The sequence below is a fragment of the Panulirus ornatus genome, chromosome 20, assembly GCF_036320965.1.
Source record: "Panulirus ornatus isolate Po-2019 chromosome 20, ASM3632096v1, whole genome shotgun sequence".
Taxonomy (NCBI): Eukaryota; Metazoa; Arthropoda; class Malacostraca; order Decapoda; family Palinuridae; genus Panulirus; species Panulirus ornatus.
In genome coordinates this window covers 66,608,152-66,636,007 of record NC_092243.1, presented here as the reverse complement: position 1 = coordinate 66,636,007, position 27,856 = coordinate 66,608,152, and the positions used below count along the sequence as shown (strand labels likewise).

General features: G+C 37.6%; 1 protein-coding gene across 2 annotated transcripts; it reads left to right on the top strand.

The window, feature by feature from the left end:
• The first annotated feature begins 292 nt into the window (after positions 1–292).
• LOC139756079 (uncharacterized) lies at positions 293–26,343 on the top strand. Of its 2 annotated transcripts, XM_071675097.1 has the most exons (7): positions 293–579; positions 5,129–5,225; positions 10,756–10,961; positions 16,907–17,035; positions 21,102–21,266; positions 23,422–23,647; positions 24,889–26,343. In XM_071675097.1, the coding sequence occupies exons 1-7, from the start codon at positions 529–531 to the stop codon at positions 25,593–25,595; spliced, it is 1,581 nt and encodes a 526-aa protein (XP_071531198.1). In that variant the 5' UTR covers positions 293–528; the 3' UTR covers positions 25,596–26,343. The 2 variants fall into 2 exon arrangements, with proteins under 2 accessions (XP_071531198.1, XP_071531199.1); XM_071675098.1 differs by lacking the exon at positions 21,102–21,266 and having other exon boundaries at positions 417–579.
• Positions 26,344–27,856: the final 1,513 nt, after the last annotated feature.

Below are 27,856 nucleotides of genomic sequence, written 5' to 3'. Positions count from 1 at the left end.
TCATTAACATTTGTAATGTCATTTTGTCTCAAACTCATCAACTTATATGGCCCCGATATTGTTCTAGTCCTCTCTCGTTCTTCGATATTAATGTAACGCATATTTTTGCTACATACGGGGTCATAGGCCATATATCTAAGAAGATAGTAAATAAACCCACTAAGGCAGAATACACATTATTCAGTACATTAATATGAATACAAGTGGTTCAATTTATCGTTTAAAATTCATATATATATATATATTTTTTTTTTTTTGGCTGGACTGAATAACCACCTTGGCGTATTTCAAATTTTAGGGAATACAGTTTATGTAGAGTCACGCGCAGTTGATAATTCCATCAATATCTCCCAATCATCGAAGTCCAGATAGTTAGAAGAATGTAAAGATTTAAATAAAGATGAAAAAAAGTCCTATTTTCCAATAGGATGATAAAAAAAGAAAAAATAGATCGTTAGGAGAAACAGTGTACAGTCAGTGTTTGTTTGACGACCGGTACGTGTTGATGCGTAGGATCTCCCTAGAGCTATGAAGACGCCTAAAACGCCAGATAAATTAAGTTCCTCTCACTTCTCCAAGGTAAACTCTTTGTTCGATATGTCAGGGAAGAGGTGTATTTAGTAGAGTTGAACTTTAATGTAAAGGTGGGATGTGTACAGGGGAGATGTATATGAGACCGCATGGCGGGAGTGAAAACAATCGTTGTGTTGTGCTCATCATCACATACACATTGGTATTTCTGAAGGTTATGCCTCAGGATCGAGAGATCAGTAAGTTGTATGTGACTAAGGAAGAATGTGTGTGTGTGTGTTATATTTCTTATGATGCCTGGGGATGTGGGGTGTGTTGGGGTTGTTATATAAGGAATTGGACAACGAGGCCTCCCTTACCATCGTCCACCACAACTGACTACTCTCCAGTGAACTATTTTATTGTCTGTATTATCGTTATTTACGATATCCCTCGTAATTATGGATGGCATTATTTTTCTTAGGAAAAAAAAGGGAAGTATTTTGGGTCTTGATATCGTATATTGTCATAGGGTATAAGTTTAAGGAGTGGCATGTCGTGATTAATACTCTTGAGAATTTGAGTTCTTCGTCGTCATTTTATGAACTTGTGGAACTGGACGAAAATCCTGTGAATAATGTAATGAATACATTTGAAACTACTTGAATGGACCGTGATGATTTAGTGTCGTGGTTATTTTGCCGACATTGCGTATTTTCTCAGCGTTTTGGAAGAAACATGTATTAGTGGACATTGATACCGAAGGAAGGTAATTTAGACATGACAAAGCCTTGAAATATGCTGAAATGCACTGAAAAGCATCAAATTAATCTGAAATAGCAGTGGTCATGTTCTAAGGTGAGTTGATAGAACAAAATTAGATTGTAAAAAGAAAAGTGTACCTTAAGTAGAAAAAATATTGTAATTTGCCCTAGTGCTCTCACCAGATTGGTTCCTCAAACATGTAATTACTGAAATGAGAGGTTGAAAAGAGAGAATTCCACATTAATGAAATACTGTGAAACTTTTCATTTATAAGTTTAGCTCTGCATCGAAACTAGCTGTGGATTTTGGCTACTTGTGGTTCAGGTGATTCAGAATAGTTTGAAGTGAATGCATAAATACCCATGGAGCATTTTTTTGATTGAATTACGTACAATTATGGTTATGTATACTATGTTGTATATGAGTAGTTAAAATAAAGGTAGTCAATACACACGTAAAGTGTCAGAAGAACCTAGAAAACTACTACGCTGCTATGGCCAGTCCCCAATAGATTCTGAAATCACTCAAAATGTATCAGAAGTAAAGTGTGTGACATTCAGGTCACCTATGTTGTGCTCAGATGAGCTGTTAGAACTATTATCAATATAATGGATTGATTGCCAGAGAAACTTTGATTATATTGCATTAGTGTTTTCGTCAGATTGGTCACCTAAATACCAGTATACATCTTATCCATATAGTAAAATTGAAAAATTGTTTCTTATGACATGAAGGAACTTCATAAGAAAATAGTAAAACGGTCAAGAGACAAGTGATATTGGATATGATTTTCATGGAGAAGTAAAAACTTCGTGGTACGGGTATATTCATAAGATGTGTTAAAAACAGCCCAGTGTTGACGATGTGTCTCCCAAGGCAGTGGTTTCACCTTGCATACTTAGTTTTTGGGTGCTCTTTCATTTTGTATTAGTGTGAAATCCTTGTGTTTCCATTGGTTCTAAAGATGATTATGTAGTTTTATAATTTGTTGTGAGACTATTATGTCTATTAGTTCATCAATACTGGTTTTTACCTATCCCTATATTTATGTAAAATGATTGTAAGGTATATATAAATGTACTTGTTAATGTTTCTTGAGTATACTTCAAGATGGAAAAGTTTTGTTAGATTATTTATTATTTCAATCTCCTTTGACAACTTGGTTTCATAAACAATACCAAGGACTGTACTTGGGCTCTAAACTTGTTAGGCTACTATTCCTGAAAAACTAAGGTCACCTCTTACAAATTAGCATTACACGTATGCTTTCATTTCCTATATTTTGTTTACTAAATATGCTGATGATTTGAATCAGTATGGTAACCATAAAAGCAGTCATTTGATTCAATTAAAATCACCTTATTGGCAGAGTGCAACATTATCTGTGTATTGTATGGGGAGGGAGATTTACGATTTACAATTGTTCAGCTTTTTAGATTTATGTATGACATTTGCAGTAATGATGTCTTTTATTCCAATTATACACTGATCTTTTACTCGAAGTACCTCTTTTTTTTTTTTCCCCCGTGTAATGTCTTCTAGTCACTGTATCCCTACATTTCTTTAAGGACTTTTCACTACCTGCATCTTCCATCTATTTAAAAACTTCAAGTTGGTGATTGGACCACCCCTAACTCTTCTGTTGTACAAGATGATCAAATCTAAAACCTCTTGCCTTTGCCTCCAACTCGTGTCTTAATTCGGGTGCCATCTTTGTTGCTCTTTCTCTTGCCCAACTCTGTTAGCTGTATGAGCTTCTTTAGGTGAGGTGACCAAATTTGAGAAGAATATTCTAGTTCTGTTCTAGCCTTATGTAGAATGTGAAGAGCTTGCTAAATATTTCCTTATACATATTCTTTAAAGCTATTCTAGTATTTGCCAGCAGACAGTTTGTCATCTTAACGATTCTCCTGGTGTGGAACTCTGGCAACAGGTTGTGGATGATATTGACTCCCAATTCCTTCTCACACGCAGAATCCTAAAACTTATATCATGATAGATAATGATTATATTGAGGTCTTGTTACTTTTTCACTTGCTTTGGTTGAATTTCATCAACCATGTGTCGAGCTAATTTTTGAAGTCAGTTGAAGTACCCTTGTAAATGTGTTTGTGTGTAATTACATACTTGTATGTATTGGGAGGGAGTTTGACGCTTGTAGGGCCCCATTTACATGGTGAACATTTCTATTATGGTGCTTTTTTGAATATATGTATGCTGTCTGCATTAACCATGTCCTCAGTCATTCTGTTGTTTTTGTTGTTTCATCCAACACTTTTATGATGTAAAAGTACTTCTTTACATCTTTTTTTTTTAAAGTTTCGTGCTCCATTTCACGTTATGTCTTCTAGTCACTCAATCCCTACATCTTTCAAAGAATTGTTCTTTTGTCTACATCATGAATGTCTTTGAAAAACTTAAAAAAGTGATCATATCCTCCCCACTCTTCTTTCTTCAAAGGTGGGAAAATTTATAGCCCTCAGCCTTTCCCTATAACTTAGCCATTTTAATTCTGGTACAATCTTTGTTGCCATCTTCTAGACCTTCTGTAGTAACTCTGTGCTTCTTTAGGTGCAGTGACAGAATTTGAGTGGCACATTCTAGTTTGGGCCTTTATAGGATATAGATAGCTTGCTAAGTATTTCCTCATGCATGTACTTGAAACCTCTTCTTATATTTGCCAGAAGACAGTTTGTTTTCATTACTGACCTCCTAGTGTGGGACTTTGGTGTCAGGTAAGGGATGATGTCAAATCCCAAATCCTGAAGCAGATCCTGTGTGATGTGTAAAATAGGTAGATAAAGGTAAGTAAGCAAAGCTTAGAAACTGTTAAAGATTAGAAAATTATCGAGTTGAAATAGATTAGGCTATGTAGGTACAGTATTTGGATTTACGTACAAAAACTGATCCTCCGTCTGTGCAATTCATTAGCTTATTCTGTTTTGGTCACCTTACTTGAAGAGAGTACAACAATGAGCCACCAAGATTAGAGAAGTTGAGATGCTTTTGAGGATGTAAGCAAGCAGGCATTTTTGGGAAGACTAGATTTCACTAAGTTTAGGTCTCTCTCATATAGTCATGTCTTTGCTGTTCTAATCTTGCACCACAATCTTTGTGTTTTTAATATCTTCCAGTATCACAACAGCCTCCTGAGAACCCAATGCTTTTTTAAGACGGCTACGATTTATGGTTGGCTTTCGCTTGCTTTTGGGACTGTGATGTCACCATATAAAGCTTAAATGTTGGTGGTTTATGCTTCCATAGTGGAAAAGTATGATGCGGGATTTGACTTATTTTTCTACAATATTTAATGACAGTATTTATGGCACGTCACTATCAATGTTTTCCTTTAAGCAGAGGTTAGTTGTAAAAGCATAGGAGTGAGGCTTATGTATGTGGAATACTGAAGCAATTTTTAGAACTAGATGAGCAGTGCTTATGAATTGGAATATTATTAAAAGATCTTTCTCTGGTTCTTATTCTTCTGTTTCTTGTTTTGTATTTTCATTCTTCTCCTTTACCTTTATTTTCTTTCTCAATATTGTTATTTATGGTACCTTAATATTGTGTCCTTTATTATGTTACCCTTACTCTATCAATACCCTGGTTTAAAAAAGAAAATTTGGTTAATCCCTTGTGGCTAGTGGTGATAATTCTTATCAGTTTCCTGTTGTGTGTATCCTGTCATACTTCAGAAGAAGTAAGACAAGTCTCTTAGTCACAAGGCTCTTGACAGTAATTGGTACTATGGTAAGATGATGTATGTTACTTTTGTTTATTATACACTAATCTGATTTTCTTTGAGTGTTCAGAATAAGGTGAATATTTATAGGTTCATATTGTTTCATTACAGTTCCTGCCAGAATATGCTGAATATGCTGAGCGTATTCGTAAAACACTTTACTATGGCAAGCTCCCAGCTACAGACCGTCCGTCACTTCCCTTTACCAGTCAGTGACTATGTTTATGTTTTTATATGGGTCACATGAGTGAATTTTTTGCCTTGGTCTTATTTCAGTTTTACAGTGTTCTGTTGTTGGTTATTAATGGATGAGGAGTATTAGTAATACAGTTGGAGTGAGAAAAAGATATGATGTTTAAGTATGAAATTATTAAACTTAAATATTTGAGAAGCGTGTAAAACTGCTGGTATGGATACTGCAGATATTGATTTCCAGCACTGAGAGATACATTGATGCACTTGTTAACGATATACAGATGATGTAGTTGAAAAGAGTCTAAATATTGTTTTTGTTCGAAATTAACCATGATTGTCCTTATGCAGGAAACAAGATCAGCAAGTGGTATAGATGTTTGTTTATCAGATTCATGGCTAATAGGATTAAACAGTGGTTTGCAGTTAAATGTTTGGATAAAAATTTCTGATGATGAAAGTTAACAAGCTGTTAAAATGTAATACAAGATGTTAAAGCTGTAGAAAGAAAATTTCTTTGTGGATTTCCACAGTGAGGGTGAAATGATGGGAAGATGCGAAGTAATTGCTCTATTGGAGCAGGATAAAGAAGTTTATGGAAGTGCATTGATCATAATCTGTTATAGAAGACAGAGCACAGTGGAATGGAAAGTAAATATTGTAGTTGATAATACATTATAGAAACACATGCTGATAATGTCAATGAATAGTAAACTGTGGAGCCAGATAAGTGTTGAGAGAGATGAAACAAAGAAAAATATAGGGAACATTTTTTGAGAATGATGAAATGTGGTACTAGGTTTTGAATATATCTATGAAAGGACTATAGTTTGGAGGGAATAGAGTACAACAAGGCTTCAGCCCATAGCAGGTTTGCATTCCTTGACACCGTCTCAAGTTAGATCTATCGAAACCCATGTTACAAGGGGATTGCATTCCTGAAAAAAAAAAAAAACAGTGTAACCTCTGGATAATTATACTGCACCTGACTCAACTTGACCTTGCTACCCACATACAGCACCAATCTCCAATCTCTGTCGAGAAATAATTGAAATGTTTGTTGAAAACGTACTGGAAAATGTAGTGCTCTGAAACATGTTGATGAAAGCTTTAGTTGATGCATTAGTGGGATGGGATGGACTGAGGGTTCCAGGGGTGAAGTAGAGGAGGCATTATGGTTAGCTATGTCACCTCTTAAAGTATATTTTACCTATTCTGCCATATCACAGGCGATGCAGACGACATCTATACTTAAGAAAAAATTGTGGTGGTAAGAGCTTGAGTTGATGATGGAGTGAAAAGGGGGCTGTTGGGCAAGTTATCATTGTTCCCAGGATCATCTGATTCAAAGTTGTTTTCAGTTGGAAGACGTTCAGACATATTAGAAAGTGCTTGCAATAAGTATTGGGGTAACATTGAACATGAACATATTTTGCTAGCTGTTAGGATTCAAAATGAATGATATTTTGCTGTGACCTAATTATGATATGCATGATGGGCACACAGATTCCCGATATTATGGTGATATTCTATAGTATGAAAAGAAATGTTCTTTTAGAATTAGCAATATATATGGATAAGGAATTTAGTTTTTACAGCATTGCATATTGAACCATTGTGTTATTTGTTGATACAACATGCCCTCATGATTCAAAAGTGATTGTGAATTCAAAATATTGTAAACTAAAGCCTTGTTGTACCTTACGAATAATTGTGAATTCAAAATATTGTAACGTAAAGCCTTTTTTTTACCTTACAAAAGAGAAAGAGGAAGCATTGATTCTTATGAATGAAAGTCAGGATTTAGAATTGGAGTAATAAATGAGATTGAAGAGGGAAAGTAAATCTGTGACATCTTATAGGGTATTTGTTCACCCTTAAGGCATTAAAATTGTCTTGCATGAAGTGTCTTATCTTCCAGTTTTAAGTGTATCCAAATTGCTTGCATGCTGATAACAGTCCTTCCTTCAAAATTTGATGTACTTTTAATGTATTCTTGATGCCGTCCATCTTTGATCACAAATATTTTGAAAGTACTATATACTGCACAGTCTATGATTCATGTTAACCATAGTAGAATAGTGAGGGGTCTTATGCAAGGAAATATCTAGTGGTGTTCATACTTTGAAAAGCTGCCAAAAGCTTTGGTAATAAGTGGTGTGTTTGTGAGGGTAATTGGTGTTAATAGTGGTCTCATGAAAATGGAAGTATATAGAGACCTCTCAATTTATGCAGTAGTTAAGTTCTTGAAAACTAATGTAACTCAAAAATGTGTTGCAGATAATTTAAGAAGTCTTTCAGTCGGTTCTATCTGTATCTCTGATGCCTTTTCTCAGCTGGAACTCTATCTAGGGGTTGGCCATGGCAGTAGGGTTCCCTTAGCTAGTGAACTCCAGTGCCACTTCTTAGCCTTTATTGCCTCGCCCCTAACAAGCCGCTGGCAGAGGGCAACTCCAGTGCAGTGTTTGCAGAGGCGCCTATGTAATGTTTATACTGATTACCTCTACCTTATGTTCTTCTCTGCTACTTTTACCTCATGTTTCTTCCTAATACTCCTGCCTATAAATGTACCTACCAACTGCTTCTGTCTATTACTCCTATCATTAAGACAGCACTGAATACTGTACTAGTGAAAATTTCAGTATGCATGTGCTAGAAATATATGATACTACAAAATACATATTGTACAATTAGTTCTGTTAATAAAAATGGGAAATAACAAACTTTGAGTCCTAGTCCTGTCTGATGCAGTCTTCTCCTCTTGGGAAATATTTGCTCTTGATCTTATATATTATATTATACTTGTTGCTGTCTCCCGCATTAGCGAGTTAGCACAAGGAAACAGATGAAAGGATGGCCCAACCCACCCACATACACGTGTATACATACACGCTCATATACATCCCTATACATTTCAACATATACATATATACATGCACAGACATGTACATGTATACACATGTACATATTCATATTTTCTGCCTTCATCCATTTCCATCACCACTACACCACACATGAAATGGCACCCCCCTCCCCCTGCGCATAAGCGAGGTAGCACTAGGAAAAGACGACAAAGGTCACATTTGTTCACACTCAGTCTCTTGCTCTTGAATCTTCCAAAATAATTCAGTCTCGTTCACATTAGATATCTGCCGAGGAGAATAACCGCTGTCTTCGATAATGTTTTTAAAGGTTCTCAGAAAATTTTCAGGAGCAATGACATCAGCAGGAACAGCTTCACAAGTCTTGATGTTGAGGTAAATGTAACATTTCCTAAAATTTGCCAACTAACCTGAATTTGTGTGAAATGTCTTTGTTTCTCCTACTACCAAGTATTACATATACTCTAGGTCTTTGTTTGTATCACAAGCATGCTGATGGGAACATTTTCAAGAGTTTGGTGTTCAATCCATGTGCTCTACATGCATTTAATTTTCCCCATTATCATCTTCAGGAATACATGGTCTTAGATGAATGGATAATTATTCCACTATTGGCTCGTTCATTAATCTTCTCTGCAGTAACACTGATAGTCTGTAAAATAAATTCACTGAGTCCAAGGGTACACTTAATATCAGCTGTTCATACACCTCTTTCATAACATTTGAGCACATCCATCTTAACCTCATTGTTGATGCCTTACTCTTCTTAACACTACTGGTACCAGAGAACTTAAAAGACAGTTTGATGGCGATGCGAGGGACGAATCACATGTAATATGCAGTATACTGCTGAGCAAATACTGAAGCACTCCTTGCTTCTCGCATCATTTTGTATGGCAAAGGTGTTAAAGTTGTTAATCAGTAAAGATATGTGGGAGTCAAGATCAGTGAGGAAAGCACAGTAGTTAAAAAGCTGATTTTAGAAGTAAAATCATTTATTGGAGGAGAGTACTGTGGCAGTTGAGGAAAATTCAACTGTAGAATGTGCAAGAATTGCTTTCCTTCCTTTGACCTGCAAAAGACTCATATTCAGGTGCTTGAATTTTTAAAGACTGATATATACACCACTATTGACCATTCCTAGTAATGTGGGCTGGCAATTTTCAGTAATCACTTAGTTGTATACTCAAAAGTTGTGGCAGTACCCTCAGGAGCAGATTGACAAAGAAAGGCAATGTCATGCGTAAGGTTTAGGGCAACAATCTACTTATAGCATGGTTGAGTTGAGGATTTACATAAAGGCTTGATTTCAGGTCTGGCTGTATGGTTAGAAGACTGGCAAAATTATCATGCCTGGGTAATTGCCCTCAGTATTTTACTGTATCCGTGATGGTTCACTGTACCCATGGAACTGCCCTCTGTACTTAGCTGTACCCATGCTCCTCATACTCACTACTTTTATACAAAATTATAATTTTGAAACATACCTTCCTACTCAAGCAACAGTAAGTGATTTTTAAGGGAAAGTAATAACCTGCTATAAATGAATCCTGGTCTAAATTTCATGTATTCTGAGGTAAAGATGGGATTTTTGCTCAAAAATTTTAGGTGTCATTGAGCTAGAAATGGGTGTAGTTTTGTTGGGCTTATTCTCGTTGTCTATTGAAAGTGAATAGGTAGGATGTTTAAAGCCACTTTTTTTTTTTTTATTTAAGGCTGGAAAGGAAAGCAGGGATTAGAATGGTGATTATATATAACTGTTGATGCTAACATCGTTTAGAGTGAGCCTTTGTTGTAATTGTGTGATGTATTGTTGCATGTTTGTTCATGCATGGGTAGTGTTGGGATGCTGCAACGTGATCGTGAGATCACATGCACTTGAGGGGACTTTCATACTGTGGTCATTGGGAGATTTTAGGAGATTATGAAAGAAGAGATTGAGGAAGGTTGGAGAAAGAACTGCTCCTTGGGATGTCAGTTTTAGAGCTTGAGGGTTTGAAAGGCATAACCTATGTGATGCACACTGCTTTGGCAGTCAGATGTGAAGTTGGCTTGCCAGGTTTTTGTTAATGTTGTAGAGAGTGGTATTATGTATGATTTGTGTGAGATTGTGTTTAGGGACAGTATTGAATTATGGATGGAGTGAAAAAGATATGAGCAATCAGGTCCTGAACATACAGGAGGGTGAGAGGCATGCAAGGAATTGAGTGAACTGGAATGATGTGATATACCGGGGTTAACATGCTGTTGATGGACTGAACTAGGGCATGTGAAATGTCTGGGGTATTGTTACTAATTTTGTTTGTGTGAAGTTTGTATTTAGTGTGGTAGTAGTGTGATCGAGTCTAAAGCCATGCTGTTTAGATGAGTGTGGGATATTTAGGTTAATCCTGTTGCATTTTTAAGGACTTTGCATGCTAAAGACATCAGTGATATGGGATTGATGTTTGGAGGGTTTCAGGTTGGGTATTATTTTGGCAAGCCTCCAGAATTGTTGAAGACATCTCTCAAGTGCTTTGATTGCAACTTGGGCCAAAGTAATTTATGTACAATTTTGATATGTTTTCAGGTCCTGTTTTCTTGAATGCTTTTGGTTTTGTTGCAAGTATCATGAAGGTAAATGATTGAAACTAAACTTTTTTAATTGGAATTTTCTAATACCAGGCATGACAGTAGAGAAGTTCAGTGAGCTCTGCCGCCAAGATGGACTGGAAAAACTGGACGTGCGTTATGCCTCCTCTGTGTGTTATGATGCATGTGTGACTCCTTGCTCCCTCATTCTTGCATTGGTGTATCTGGACCGCCTCCGCTCCCATAACCCTGAATACTTAGCCAACACCTCACCCTCACAGGTCTTCCTTGTTGCCATGGTAGGTCATATGGTGTGTTTGCATTATATTGCTTATATTGTTAAACTTTAAGGAGGAAAAATTCTCAAGAGTAGGCTGCTGTGTCTAAAAATGTATGAGAGTTCAGATTGTGTGAATTTTATTTTTTAACATACTGGTTATAGTTTTTATCCTTTTATTTTCTTTCATCTGTATAGTGTAGCCATACAGGATTTTACTTTCTTCCCCTACTCTTCTTCCCCCCTTTCCTTTTTCTTTCCCCATCATCTGTTTTCTAATGCCCTTTTCTCTCCTTAATGACAGTAAAATCAGTAGGAAAATCAGTGGTAGAATTGTAAAACATTTAAAGGACCACCACTCAATAAATAATTCTGAGCATGGTCTTCAGCAAAATTGTTTGACAGATCTGCTTGAGTTTTTTTGTGATATAATTATTGTGTATGACAAAAATATAGCATTTGATGTCTCATGGTTTTCAAAAAGGTGACTGGCCAAAATTAAGTCACTTTGCATTGCTGTGGTTGTACTTTGGTGGATAGGAAATTGGTTGAGGGCACATAAGCAAAGATTTTTTATTAATAGTCAAATCTCAGAATGGTTAGACGAAACTAAAAGTGTGTGACAAGGATCAGTTATGGGACCAGTTCCTATTATTATACATATTAATGATATTGATAATGGGCTACATTGAAAGATATCAATATTTGTTGATAATACAAAGCTTGGAAATAAATGTACATATGAATTTGAATGTGTACAGCTTCACGTTAAAATAAACTGATTGGACTGGGTTTACTGGTAACAAATGACCTTCAGTAAGTGCAAAGTTTTATATATTAGTAACAAATATGAAAGGGCAAGCTACTGTATGAATTCTGGTGAACTGCAGAAGGTAAATGAGGAAAAAGGCATTGGCATTATAATCTCTGGTGACTTACAACCAAGTAAGCAATACACAGAAGCAGTGAAAAGAGCTAACAATACTCTTGGATTAATGGATAAGGCCTTTGAATTAAAGTACTTGGAAATCATCCTTACTCTGTACAGTTCATTGGTTCATTTTCATGATGAATATAATGTCCAGTTTTGTTCACCCTAAACAGACATAGAATAGAGAGAGTGCAGTGTTGAGCTACCAAGATGATTCCTGAGCTAAGCCAATTAAAGGACCTGAATCTTTTATCTTAGAAAAGAGAAGGTTAAGAGGTGATCCAATACTAGTATGCAAAATTATCAAAGTCCTTGATAACCTTGAGCTGTTAAACTAATTAAAGACTTGATTAACCTAATTTCATTCATAGTATTGGATGCAAACTTGTGGACAAATGTTTTGCATTGAATGAAGCGAAGTACTTTAACAGGATTATTAACATATTGCCTGTTATAGTGGTTGGTGGAAGTAGTGTAGATACATTTAAGAAAAGACATGATAAATATTTTGCTTCTAGTCCTCAACTTATATGCACCTCCTTAGTCATACTGACAATTTGCAGTAATGATCTTTGAATTATCATTTTGCCTTTAAACTTTTACCACTCTGATCTCTGATTTCCTGATATCTTCAACTATGACAAGCAGCCTTGGAAAGACCTAGTGGTCTCGTTTTAATTCTGGTGTGTTCATTTGCATATCTGAGACAGAGCATATTAGGAGAGGTTTAGCTTGAACATTTAGGCATGGATTGTTGTTGCTGTGGTATGGCACTCAGCCAGCTGGGCTTGTTTTGTATCAGATGGCTTGTGTTATGGTAACTACATGAAAGTGAATTAGGTACTTGCACTGTATCAGTTTTGTTGCATCAGTTCGTGCTATATTCCAATCCTTCTGTATTAGAATCATTGTTTACATGGATACATAACATTTACACAATGTTGTTTACATAAAAAAATGTAAAACTAACCTCTTTTTCAACATTATAAACTTTTTTTACTACATTAGTTACTACATTAGTTACGGATGGAACCATGGAAGCGGAAGTGGATCATAGGGTGGGGGAGGGGGCGAAAATTCTGGGGGCCTTGAAGAATGTGTGGAAGTCGAGAACATTATCTCGGAAAGCAAAAATGGGTATGTTTGAAGGAATAGTGGTTCCAACAATGTTGTATGGTTGCGAGGCATGGGCTATGGATAGAGTTGTGCGCAGGAGGATGGATGTGCTGGAAATGAGATGTTTGAGGACAATGTGTGGTGTGAGGTGGTTTGATCGAGTGAGTAACGTAAGGGTAAGAGAGATGTGTGGAAATAAAAAGAGCGTGGTTGAGAGAGCAGAAGAGGGTGTTTTGAAGTGGTTTGGGCACATGGAGAGGATGAGTGAGGAAAGATTGACCAAGAGGATATATGTGTCAGAGGTGGAGGGAACAAGGAGAAGAGGGAGACCAAATTGGAGGTGGAAAGATGGAGTGAAAAAGATTTTGTGTGATCGGGGCCTGAACATGCAGGAGGGTGAAAGGAGGGCAAGGAATAGAGTGAATTGGAGCGATGTGGTATACCGGGGCTGACGTGCTGTCAGTGGATTGAATGAAGGCATGTGAAGTGTCTTGGGTAAACCATGGAAAGCTGTGTAGGTATGTATATTTGCGTGTGTGGACGTATGTATATACATGTGTATGGGGGGGGGTTGGGCCATTTCTTTCGTCTGTTTCCTTGCGCTACCTCGCAAACGCGGGAGACAGCGACAAAGTATAAAAAAAGAAAAAAAAAATTGATTGAGAGGGTGAAGGCATATACAGAGCATCAGATTGGGGAAGAGCAGTGTGGTTTCAGAAGTGGTAGAGGATGTGTGGATCAGGTGTTTGCTTTGAAGAATGTATGTGAGAAATACTTAGAAAAGCAAATGGATTTGTATGTAGCATTTATGGATCTGGAGAAGGCATATGATAGAGTTGATAGAGATGCTCTGTGGAAGGTATTAAGAATATATGGTGTGGGAGGAAAGTTGTTAGAAGCAGTGAAAAGTTTTTATCGAGGATGTAAGGCATGTGTACGTGTAGGAAGAGAGGAAAGTGATTGGTTCTCAGTGAATGTAGGTTTGCGGCGGGGGTGTGTGATGTCTCCATGGTTGTTTAATTTGTTTATGGATGGGGTTGTTAGGGAGGTAAATGCAAGAGTTTTGGAAAGAGGGGCAAGTATGAAGTCTGTTGGGGATGAGAGAGCTTGGGAAGTGAGTCAGTTGTTGTTCGCTGATGACACAGCGCTGGTGGCTGATTCATGTGTGAAACTGCAGAAGCTGGTGACTGAGTTTGGTAAAGTGTGTGGAAGAAGAAAGTTAAGAGTAAATGTGAATAAGAGCAAGGTTATTAGGTACAGTAGGGTTGAGGGTCAAGTCAATTGGGAGGTGAGTTTGAATGGAGAAAAACTGGAGGAAGTGAAGTGTTTTAGATATCTGGGAGTGGATCTGGCAGCGGATGGAACCATGGAAGCGGAAGTGGATCATAGGGTGGGGGAGGGGGCGAAAATTCTGGGGGCCTTGAAGAATGTGTGGAAGTCGAGAACATTATCTCGGAAAGCAAAAATGAGTATGTTTGAAGGAATAGTGGTGCCAACAATGTTGTATGGTTGCGAGGCGTGGGCTATGGATAGAGTTGTGCGCAGGAGGATGGATGTGCTGGAAATGAGATGTTTGAGGACAATGTGTGGTGTGAGGTGGTTTGATCGAGTGAGTAACGTAAGGGTAAGAGAGATGTGTGGAAATAAAAAGAGTGTGGTTGAGAGAGCAGAAGAGGGTGTTTTAAAGTGGTTTGGGCACATGGAGAGGATGAGTGAGGAAAGATTGACCAAGAGGATATATGTGTCAGAGGTGGAGGGAACAAGGAGAAGAGTGAGACCAAATTGGAGGTGGAAAGATGGAGTGAAAAAGATTTTGTGTGATCGGGGCCTGAACATGCAGGAGGGTGAAAGGAGGGCAAGGAATAGAGTGAATTGGAGCGATGTGGTATACCGGGGCTGACGTGCTGTCAGTGGATTGAATGAAGGCATGTGAAGCGTCTTGGGTAAACCATGGAAAGCTGTGTAGGTATGTATATTTGCGTGTGTGGACATATGTATATACATGTGTATGGGGGGGGTTGGGCCATTTCTTTCGTCTGTTTCCTTGCGCTACCTCGCAAACGCGGGAGACAGCGACAAAGTATATAAAAAAAAAAAAAAAAAAAGTTACTTTTTAAAGTTGGCCTCCTTCCCTGATGATTCCAATTACACTTTCTTTGATGATTTGTATGTGACTGTGGTGTATGATATTTTTTCTAGCTTTGTTTTAAGGTTGCTAGTGATATCTGTTTGTAAGAGATGGAATCGTGCATCAGCTGGGAATTCAAAATATTGCTGCCAAAGTCTTTAGCAGTCTTCTGGCATGTCATAGTGGACTAGTGCACTGGCAGACCTCAGCCAGGGTTCAAAATCTCTCTAGGATTAAACATACATTATTTAACATTACATAAACAGTATGTATTTATTTTGTTGCTGAGGTGAATGAGGTATTTGATCAACTTCTGAAGTTCTCTAAATGTTTTAATGTAAGAATAAGAAATACCATTAATGAGTTGTTTTAACTTGTTTGCAGTTCAAAAAGTGAGTTCAGCTAGGTACCCATCCAGGAAGGTTCCTGAGATCAAACTTTGCAGACAGAATGAAAATAACAAAAAAGCATCTTTGCCATTGTGATAACACAAAATAGATTCTTTTGGCATTATGCTATTCATGTAAATAAAGATATTTACTGATGGCTCAAAATGTAAGGCGTGTGTAGGCTTCATGAAGAAGAATCTTCAATAGCAAAACTAACAAGCATCATCCATATTTACTGAAAACTGTACAGCATGTAGGTTGCACATAGATTACTTGAAATTTGCCCTGTAATATCCCTATGCAATTAGGCTTAGTGACAAGAAGTCTGCAAGATAGACTCAGGCATATAGTTGCTATCATCTAATTCAAAATCTTTAAAGGTGGATTCACAGTGTACTAAGGCATCATCAAGTTTGTCATCACCTAAAGCAGCAACCAGATGCTGGCCAGCTGTATGCATTTGCAGCAGAGCATTGTGATTAGGTTGAATGAATATAGTTTTGTTATATTGTAAGAGCCTGAATATCTTGAAATGTAACACCACATACTTATATAGTAACACATCACATCACTTTTACAGAGGGATCAGAGTTTGTCGTGTGCATAAAGGGGCATTTATACTGAGACACAGCAGCAACAAGATTGATCAAACATGATGCATTATGTTGTAAGAGCTTAAATATCCTAAAATACAACACACGTACATAGCATATAGCAACACTTCACATCACTATTACAAAGGGATTGGAGTTTATCTTTTACAATTTTGAACCAGTGAAACATTGAAAAATACTAATGAATATTTCATAAACTCTTTACAACCAGTTTTACAGGCGAGTAATACTGCACAGTGTGTGAGGGGAACTATAGAGAGTTTTTAAAGAGCTTGCACTTAGCACCTTCTGGCATGGTGCTTGTTGGTAACTGATGCACTTATGGTGCAAACTGTCTAGGGTTGTCTTATATCTCAATAATGAAATTGGATTGCCATGAAAGAGTAGGCTTCAAGGAATGACTCACCTAAATTTCACTAAATGGGATTTCCTCAGTATGAGGTGTTTTTTCATTTATGTGACTTTCACATCAGGTGCCAATTGGATGAAAGTTTACATGAATGTGACATTTGTATCATGGTGCACAAGGATGTTTATGGCAGAATTTCATTGTAGGTACACTCTCTCTCTCTCTCTCTCTCTCTCTCTCTCTCTCTCTCTCTCTCTCTCTCTCTCTCTCTCTCTCTCTCTCCTCTCTCTCTCTCTCTCTCTTTGTTTCTCCTTATCACAGATTGAATTAGGGACAAATGAAAATGAGATACATTTGCAAATTATATATAAATAGAAGATGAAATATTAAGACTTCCATATCTTTAGTATGATACTCAAATGATGTTAAATTTTCTGTAGATGGTAGCAAGCAAATATCTGTACGATGATGGAGAGGAGGATGAGGTATTCAATGATGAGTGGGCCACATCTGCTGCTGTCTCTCTTACTGACCTCAATCAAGCAGAGAGAGAGTTCCTGGTTGCTATTGTAAGTTGATCATTTTCATGTGATGTATATCTCATTTATAACATTATGCATATTTGTGTATTTTACAAAGTATGCCATTTTCCACATTGCAGAAACCTCCAGGCATAATGGTTTTAAGATGATGGTAATTTTAAGACTAGTAAGCAAGCTTTTATTGATTGATTTTACTTATTGACAGAATGTGTAAAACAAACATTACCCTGATAATGTGCTGTATGTTAGAATTTTTTTTTGTGTGTGTGTTTAGGGAAGTGCAGAAATTTATTTTGTGTTTAGGGAAGTACATTGTTAGGAGGTGTCTTATTGTTAGCACTATTCCAGTCATGTTGCATATAACGACTTGTTCTAAAAGAAAATGCCAAATGTTTAATTTGTTTATGGATGGGGTTGTTAGGGAGGTGAATGCAAGAGTTTTGGAAAGAGGGGCAAGTATGAAGTCTGTTGGGGATGAGAGAGCTTGGGAAGTGAGTCAGTTGTTGTTCGCTGATGATACAGCACTGGTGGCTGATTCATGTGAGAAACTGCAGAAGCTGGTGACTGAGTTTGGTAAAGTGTGTGAAAGAAGAAAGTTAAGAGTAAATGTGAATAAGAGCAAGGTTATTAGGTACAGTAGGGTTGAGGGTCAAGTCAATTGGGAGGTAAGTTTGAATGGAGAAAAACTGGAGGAAGTAAAGTGTTTTAGATATCTGGGAGTGGATCTGGCAGCAGATGGAACCATGGAAGCGGAAGTGGATCATAGGGTGGGGGAGGGGGCGAAAATCCTGGGAGCCTTGAAGAATGTGTGGAAGTCGAGAACATTATCTCGGAAAGCAAAAATGGGTATGTTTGAAGGAATAGTGGGATCCAACAATGTTGTATGGTTGCGAGGCGTGGGCTATGGATAGAGTTGTGCGCAGGAGGATGGATGTGCTGGAAATGAGATGTTTGAGGACAATGTGTGGTGTGAGGTGGTTTGATCGAGAAAGTAACGTAAGGGTAAGAGAGATGTGTGGAAATAAAAAGAGCGTGGTTGAGAGAGCAGAAGAGGGTGTTTTGAAATGGTTTGGGCACATGGAGAGAATGAGTGAGGAAAGATTGACCAAGAGGATATACGTGTTGGAGGTGGAGGGAACGAGGAGAAGTGGGAGACCAAATTGGAGGTGGAAAGATGGAGTGAAAAAGATTTTGTGTGATCAGGGCCTGAACATGCAGGAGGGTGAAAGGAGGGCAAGGAATATAGTGAATTGGATCGATGTGGTATACCGGGGTTGATGTGCTGTCAGTGGATTGAATCAGGGCATGTGAAGCGTCTGGGGTAAACCTTGGAAAGCTGTGTAGGTATGTATATTTGCGTGTGTGGACGTATGTATATACCTGTGTATGGGGGTGGGTTTGGTCATTTCTTTCGTCTGTTTCCTTGCGTTACCTCGCAAACGCGGGAGACAGCGACAAAGCAAAAAAAAAAAAAAATTAGGATTTGTTTGATTGCAATGCAAATGTTAGAATTGACAAAGGTACTGCTTCAACATTTAGGGACACTTTTTTGGCATTGTGTTTGACCTTGGGATATATTTAGTTTGTCTTCACAGAAGGGTATACCTTGGCCAAGTTTACATATTTTTCTTTTTAAAGTGTATATATGAGCCAGCTGTTCTGCAAAATAATATTCCTGAGCTCCTGCTTTGCATAGTCTTGGGTTATGCCTGAGGAAAGAGTAGCATCTTCCACCTTCCTCTTACCACACTCTTAATGAAGCCATTGGGCAACAGCAGTGGTGGATGGGCCTGTTTGCGAAGTTTGAGATATCAAGTCTTATCCTACTCTCATCCAGTGACCATATTAGGCTTTATCCTCAGATCATCTTCACTTTAATAAGAATATGGTACTGCTGACTTCTGAGATGAAGAAAAAAGGCCTGAATGAAGAAGTCACTGATTAACCTTTTAACTATTTTACTTATGCCTAAAATTGAATTTGTAATTGTAACTGTAACTGCCTGGTTTTATATAAGAGGACATACATATGTGGGTGTATGGCATTAGGGGTTGTTGGGAATTATTGGATTATTTACTAATCGATAAGTGTCCAAATGTGACTCTTAGATGTAGATTTACTGAGAGGGGCAGCTGCAAGGCAAGTGAGAAAGTTTGTATTGGCTTTAGGGTAAATGTTAACTTCTAGTCTTGCATTAAACCTTTTCCCAACCATTTGTTCTTTGATGGTTCCTCCTGTATCTGTCCCTCATGTCTTTTCCCTGTGGGTCTTGCCATAACTGAATGGCCTTGTTAATACCTTTATTTAAGTCCTTACCAAAAAGCAGTCCTCGTTGAAATATAAACTTTAATACTTGGCTTTGTTGGTGTTTGTTTACTGTATGTTCAAACTTTCATATATATTTTTCTTTCCTTTAAGACTTGTTTTCTTTATTTTTTTCCAAGGAGTGATAGAGGATTTCAGATATTTCTTAACATAATAATTGTGAAATGAAGCCTCATTCATGAGAATTTAGATCTTCATCTGACATTGGCAGTACTGTTGTTTGCTTACAGTTAAACTTTATTCCTTTTTGTTTGGTCACAGCTGAACTTCTATACAGAAAATCTTAGCTATACTTATTCTTCATTATTTAAAGACACTGTCTTTATAACTAGATCTTTACAAAGAACAGTATTTAATAGAAATTAATATGCTTTAGTTGGCAGAGCTCCTGTGCTTTTGATTTGAACCGCAGAAACTTCCACTCTCAAGCTCTGTTAAACTCTCCGAATTTTGTGCAGTCATACATAATATCCACTGCATGTTTCACATGGTGGCACCTTCAGATTTTCCTGTTGGCTCCCCTCTTACTTTTGTGTAAGACTTTATTAGCTGTAGATTCTCAAAATCTTTGAAAACAGGGAGCACTACCCAGAGCTCTTCTTTAGTCAGCTTGTGTTTATCTCTGTTAGTCTGTTATGTGCCTTTGGTGTTACTGGACTCTGCTTTTTTGAGGTGAGAAGTTGGTAGACAGCCATCAACTAGAAAGGTACACTACCAGTACCACTCACCTGGATACTGCAAGGGTTAGTTATGACTGTGTAGTGAGCCACCTCTTCTTTGGTTGTCAAGTTGCACTTCTCTGACCTTGATATCTGTATTTTCTTGCTTCCTCACCCACATATTCCATGGACTGATGGCATTCTGGCCACAAACATACAATCTCTTGTCACACATAGTGCTTGACAACACTTAACTCACACAGCTCATTCTAAGTCTAGATTTGCCTCTATTGAGCACTGTTTGCTAGCCATGTCATTTGACAAAATGGTTGGAGCAATAGATAGGAGTTAGGAACATTATGTAATTGAAGTGGGTAGGAACATTAGCAATAGTAGGTTGGAACTTTAGGCAGAAACATTAGGATAGACAGAGAAGGTAGAAATAGTCAGTAGGATCATAAGGTAGGAGCCACTGGAAACACTGTGCTGGAGTTGCTCTCTGCTAGTGGCCTTTTCATGGTGAGGCTTTAGAGGCTAAGAAGTGGCACTGGAGTTCACCTGTTATGGAAACTGTTTTGCCAGGGTCACCCCTTTGAAAGGGTTCCTGGAGGGAGTGGGCATAAGTGATATAGATAAGTAGATAGAGGTTACACTGAGTAAAAAGTTGTCTTTAGTAAGACTGCTTCATTGGGAGTACAGTCTTGTCAAAGACTTTCTAATCTTGGGCTGCAGGAGCCTTTAGACAGGTCCTTCTTAACACTAGGATGCTTTCACAGATATTGGCTCAATGGCATTTCTAAATAAACAATTTATGTTCCTATTTACAAGACTCATCTACAGCATTGAATTTTGATTGTGTTATTACTCATTCTAAGTACTGCATAGGTCATCAGACAGTATCACTCCCAAATAATTTTTTCATTTAAATGATTACTCAGATGAATGTACACCATAGTTTATCTTTTGTTTTTGCTGTTATCATGTAAGACTTTTCTCTTATTGAAATGTGACATATATGGCCGTTTATTTCCTTAAATTCAATATTTTATTTCTGGAGTGGAACCACTTCGTTAATATATTTTTTCCTGAAATTCAATATTTTGCTTCAGGATTGGAACCTCTTTGTTGACGCCAAGGCATTTCTTTGTACCTTTAAACGTGTTGAGGGTGAGGTGGCATGGCGTGAAGGAGAGAGGAGAGGCTACTTCACTTACACAGATTTACTGTCACTGACGCATACTTTTCCTGCATCCTGCACATCTCTTCTGAACTTGGTTAGTGACCTACAGCATATTTACCTACTTTTACATGCATTTACCCCTCCCAGCCTAATAAGGTAAGATGAGCTAAGTCTCCATGGGAAAATTGTTTATTAGCATCTCTTTCCGTTCAATTTAGAAAGTGATGATATATAGGGTAAGATTTCTTGGCCCCCTGCATCATTTAGTCATCTTTTACGACATGTTGGAGATATGTCAGTAGTATTCTTTTACCAAAATCCCCAGGGATATGGCTAGCTACTAAAGCTAGTTATTTTGTCTTATTTGAAATTGTTAAGCCCAGGTTCATGTTAAGACTGATATTATCAAGCATGTTTGAAATTGGTATCATTAGTTGCTGATCGGCAAGAAATATTTTTCTGGAAAAAATAAGTCCGGGAATCATGTCATTTTTCATTTTTATAGGGAAACGGTAGATTTTCATCATTGTTTAGTGCCAAAGATATCTAATAAGATTATTTTACTTATACACAAGGAGATTTCTGTAATTAGATTGACTGTAGTTTCTCTGTACGTTTGAGTAATCATGTCCAGTTTTTATCAGATTTGGTAAGAGTACATGCTATCTGTCTATCTGTATCTTAGATGCCTGTTCCCTTCAGAAACTCCCTCAAGAAGGTGGCCAAGGTGAAAGAGTCTCTATAACTGTTGAACTCTGGCGCTGCTTCTTAGCCTTTTGTGCTATACCCTTAACAGGCCACTGGTTAAGGGCAACTTCAGCTTTAATCTCTATGATTTCAATGTCATGGGGTGGTTAAGAGGACAGTAAATTCAAGAGGATTAGGGAAGTTAATTGTGTTGTGAAATCCTAGGCTGAAACAGTTAGGGGAACGGCAGAGTCATAAAGAGAAGTGAAGGCATTGGATAGCATATTGCAAGGGAACTTAAGATCTGCGATGGTTCATGCACTGCAGATATTGAATTTATAGTAGGTGTAACATCATGGTTAGTAATGAAGACAGGAACCTGAGGGTTAGGGAAGTCTTTGGTAGATATAAAAGAATTGGGAGGTTCATGATATGGGAATAGTGAAATACTGGCAAGTGATAAAGATTAAGGCTGGATAAGTTATGATGTTCATGGATAAGAAATTATTTGATAAGTTGATTCATATCCTTCACCCTCCCAGTACTCTGTTCCACCACCACCTGACAGACACTGCTGCCTCATGTGCCACTTAGCAACATCTCTGGCAAGCAAAACTTGCCTTTGTTGTATACCTACTATTATTAATCTATGTATGCATTTGTTGTATACTTACTGTTATTAATCTATGTATCTATCTATATCTCTGATGCTTGTACCCAACTGGAACTCCCTCATGGGGGTGGCCACGACAGTAGTCTCTATAACTAGGGAACTCCAGTACTGCTTTTCAGCCTTTATTGCCTCACCCTTAACAGGCCACTAGCAGAGGGCAACTCTATCATAGTGTTTGCAGAAGCTCTTACCTAATGTTCGTACTTACTACTACTACCTGATACTTCTGCTTAATGTTCCTACTGACTACCTCTGCCTCATGTTCCTGCCTTCTTCTGCCTATGTTTCTACCTAATGTTCCTGCCTTCTTATACCTATGTTTCTACCTAATGCTCATGCCTAAATGTTCTTACCAACTACTTCAATCTGTTGCCCGTACCATTTTGCCAAAAGGCAGAGCTAGTGCATGGTGCTCACCTCGGGGGAAAATGTAGTTATGAAGAATGAGTTGTGTTAGTTAAGTGTTGTTGTTATGTATGACAGAGATAATATGTTTGTAAACTACTAGTATTAAGGTTGTAAAACTTCAAGAAAATCTAAACTATATTTGATATGTAGGGATGATGATTCTGGGAGCATTGAGGAATGTGTGGAAAGATAGGTCAGAATATGGAAGGGTGGACATGGGTATGTGTGAAAGTATAGTAGTCCTTTTTTTCCCCCCCCTCTCTTTTTCTTTCTTTTTCTCTGCCTCTCCCAATTTTGTCTCTATTATGAGTCTTAATCAAAACCTATTATTGCATTAACATGCTAATTGAATACTTCTAAAGTATTGCTGCTGAAGATGGATCAGTAACAACACTTGAATCCAACAGGAGCACACAGGTTTGATTGTACAATTTTTACCTTAGGTTTGATTGTACAAAAATTATCTTAAGTGTATTTGCAGGTGAGTCATGTGTTTGCTGTATGCATAGTTGGGTACACTGCTGCTGTTGTGAGTGTTGTTGCTGGTACACTATTAGCCCAACAGTGCAGTCAGCAAATGACAGCTGTAATGAGTCGCTTGACTTGTAATCTTTCAACGGCCAATGAGACTGTGGCAACATGCATGGATGATGTGATGCAAGTGGCACACTCAGATCACATTACGGAATCTTTGAGTGCCCTGAAAGGTTGGTTAATATTATTTGTTTCTGTGTGGTGTAAATGTTTTTCTGTCAATCCTTACCAGATGATGTGTTTTTATTTTGAAGCTTATTAAGACAGAACCAAAGGTGTTCTTTATTTTCATCAGTGTACTATTTCATTCTTTATTGATATTATTATTGACCTTGTAATTGATATAGATTAAGAATCGACCTTCAGAAGAAAACTTGCACTATGGTAATTCTGTTGTGAATATCTTGTTATCCTAAATGTACACCTTTTTTTTTTTTTTTTTTTTTTTTCCTGTCCAAAATGACATTTCTCAACCTGTTTCAGCAAATTGATATGTTATTCAATTTCTTAGATTCTCTTTAGGCTTTTCCCATTTGAATTGAAAATTTAGTCCCAAAAAGGACAATAGATTCTTTCTTTGACAATTAATAATTTTTCAGTTTTTATCGTCAGAAGTGGGAGTGTGGTTAATTTTTGCTTTTAGAAGCAAATTCTAGCTTATGCAAAAAGTCAAGTTATTGTTCACTCTGAAATAAGAGCAATTTTATATATATTTGGGTCAGATTTTACATTTCATGTTGGAAATATCTAAATGCAAAAAAATCTGAAATCCTGTTGACTTGCCAAGATAGGTCAAGAAAACATAATTTTGGACTGGAAAAAGGTGTAGTAAGAAGTACTAAAGTAATATTATGGTACCAGATGGAAAGCACATGTCATAGTGAGAAGATCAGTTTTGCAGGGGGTGGGGAATCATTTTCAGCATGTTTCTTCATCACACCAAGCTTATCAGAAGTTCTATTTTCAGTGACCAGTTACATCATTAGTCATAGTATCAGTAGGTTACCTTTGTGAGGTAGCATTGGGAACAGGCAAACATTGATGTCATTTGCACACACCCAGTCTAGCATGGCAGTGATGTAAATAGAACATGGGGTGAGATTTAAATAGGGCATTTGAATGTTTAGAGCATTGAAGGGTTATAAGATTTAGGAATTGTAACAGAAAGTTTTAGTTAATCTTAGCACATTTTTCCTTTCTTTTCCTCCTATCATAGGTACTAAAGACCACTTAACTGTGTTACTTCTAGCCAGTTTCCGAAGCCGTAGAATCTCAAGATCCAATTATTCTTTTTAATTGAAAGATTCTGTCTTGATAATGAAGAAAATGGAATTTGTCTAGAATTGAGACTCATGCTTACTGTAAGATTTCTGTGTATTGCAGATGCTTACTGTAAGATTTCTATGTATTGCAGATGATATTGAAACTAGCTTGGATGATGGAAGTAATGGAAATGTTAGCCTGCCTGGTCTACCATCTCGTGCCATCACAACTCTCACCACATCAATCCTGCTGGCGATGTCTTCCCCAAGTACACCCAGTCAAAAGCATCAGCATCTTCGTAGTGGACAGAAAGATTGTCAGTCTTGTCACTCCAATGTTGCTAACCAGAATAGTCGTAAATTAAGAAAAGATCCTCACAGTTTCTGTTTTGAACCTGATGACTCTGATTATGACCCCTCAGACACTCGCTTAAGCTTTACCACAGGACCTTACTGGTTACCTTCAAGCTATGGCCGAACACTTGGCCATCTTAGTAGTAATGCCATATCCTTAGATCTTCCAAACCTGGATCTGCCCTCCATTGAACGCCCAGTAAGTGGCCAAAAAGATGACTGGGTTTACTCAAACCCATGGATGATTCCTTGGCTCTCATGGCATAGTGCCCCTGTTTACAGCATGATTCAAAACTTTTCTGGCATTGGAGCTCCAAACATGGGTGGTTTCAGGAGAAGTGAGTATGGATGGGTAGACTGGCTTTCAAGAATGTCTGAAATGATGGAGGAAATGTTATCCAGTCTAGCACCTCACACACACATTGTGTCTCTGCCTCCACCACCCATGCTCAGCAGAGTTGATGTGGCTCATTCTGGCCCTGAACCTGTGCCTTGGATAATTTGAAATTGCCTGCTTGGATTCTTAGGATCCTTTTCTCTGTTGAAAGGATTTTTTATGTAGTAATGAATTTTGTGTATTCTGTCCAAAAAACATCCTCAATAATCCTTGTCAGGAAAAATTAGAAAAAATCCTAGTAATTATCTCGTATTATTTTTGCAAGCATATCAGAATTTTTGTACACTGATGAAATCAACTGTTTATCCCTATTAGATTTTCTTTTGTGTTTTGTGTATGATGTTTGTAAGCATACATGATTTTGTGGACAACATAATGAAATGGGTAAAGTGAGTTGTCACCTCAATTTTATGTGATAGTTATTTAAGGTAAATGTGAGTAGTTTACGATCAGTTTAATGGTATTTTGTTTTAATTTTGTTACTTTTGTTTACCTGTGTAACAAACTGAAAGATTAAGTAAACTTTGACTATTACCTTATATGTATTAATGTCAGTATTTCATAGATCTTTTAGTTTTATTTTTCAGAAACAAATATGCAGTTTGTAATGCCTTTGTACCCTTAAATTTGGTTTATAGACACTTGAAGATGTAGAAATGGTCAGTAACAAAAGTAATGTGGGAAGTGTGTGCTTATGCCACCCAGCTGTGACTAGGAAAATGAATGCATGAGTAAATATAAAGTTATTTTGACTTTACATGGCTTCAACCGCAGACATATAATCTGAATAACTTATGTTAGTCTGTAGGTTGTAATTGCTAGATATTAATAGTTTTGATTAAATTTATTACATATTCATTGTGTTTATTGTGAAAAAATATGCCCTATCATATATGGAAGAGCTGCCTAGACCTCTCTACATACATAGTATTCTAAAGGCAAATAATTATTTATAGAATGATTATATGAACTTTGAAGAGTAGTACTTGGTAGGCAGCTAACAACCAGGGAGGTATATTACCAGTACTACCTGCCTAGGTGTTGTGAAAGTTAGTGACTGCTGCATAGTGAGTCAGCACTTCATTGGTTGTCAAGTTGCACTTGTCTGACCCAGATAGCTGCCTTTTCTTTCTGCATTCTGTCCACAAATACACAATCTCTCCTAGTCATTATAACTTTTGACAACATTGAACTCGCACAGCTCTTTCTTCGTAACTAGATTTTCTTGGAGTGAGCACTATGCACTATATTGTATTTGCCCTGGTTCAGTCTATTGACAGCTTGTTAACCCCCTTTATACCACATCATTCCAATTCACTCTATTCCTTGAACGCCTCTTATCTTGTATGTTCAGACCCCGATAACTCAAAATAATTTTCACTTCATCCTTCCCCCTCCAATTAGGTCTACCTGTTTTCCCTGTTCTTTCCAATTCTGATGCATATTTCCTTTTTGTCGAACTTTCCTCACTCATTCTCTCCATATTTCCAGACCATTTCAACACTCTTCAGTTCTCTCAACACTTTACTACCACACCTCTCTTAATATTTACTTAATGAAACCTCCTCACACCACACATTGTCCTCAAACATTTCCCATCTCCACTCAGCCTTATCTGTAGCCCATGCCTCCCGTCCATATACTGGGACTACTATGCCTTCAAACATAACCATATTTGCTCTCCCAGATAATGATTTCTCTTTCCACACATTCCACAGCAGTCCCAGAACCTTCGCTCCCTCACCCACCCTATGGCTAACTTCCGCTTCCTTGGTTCCATTCTATGCCATATCAACTTGGAGATATCTAAAACATTTCACTTCCTTCAATTTTTCTCCATTTAAACTTGCACCCAACTAACCTGTCCCTCATTCCTAATACATTCACTGAAAATCCTTACCAACCAATCAGCAACATAGTCAGCCTCTTGCTTAAGAAATCCAACTGCAACATCATCCACTCCAGCTGCCTTGCCTTATCACCTAGCTTTTATTCACATTTACTCTCAACTTTCTCCTTCCACACACAGTCACCAACTTCTGCAGCTTCTAATGAATCTGCCACCAGTCCTGTACTGTCAGCAGATAACAGCTGACTCACTTCCCAGGCCTTCTCATCCCCAACAAACTGCATACTTGCCCCTCTCCAAAATCTTGCATTTACCACCCTTTCCACCCCAACCATAAACAAATAATCATAGTAACATCACACTCTCCTACTGGAGACCAACTTTCACTTGGTACCATTCATTCTCCTCTCTACTCGTGTCCATGCCTTTTACCCTTGATAGAAATTTCTCCAGACTTTTAGCAACTTTCCTCCCACACCATATATTCTTAAGACTTTCTGCTGGGCATCTCTATTGATCC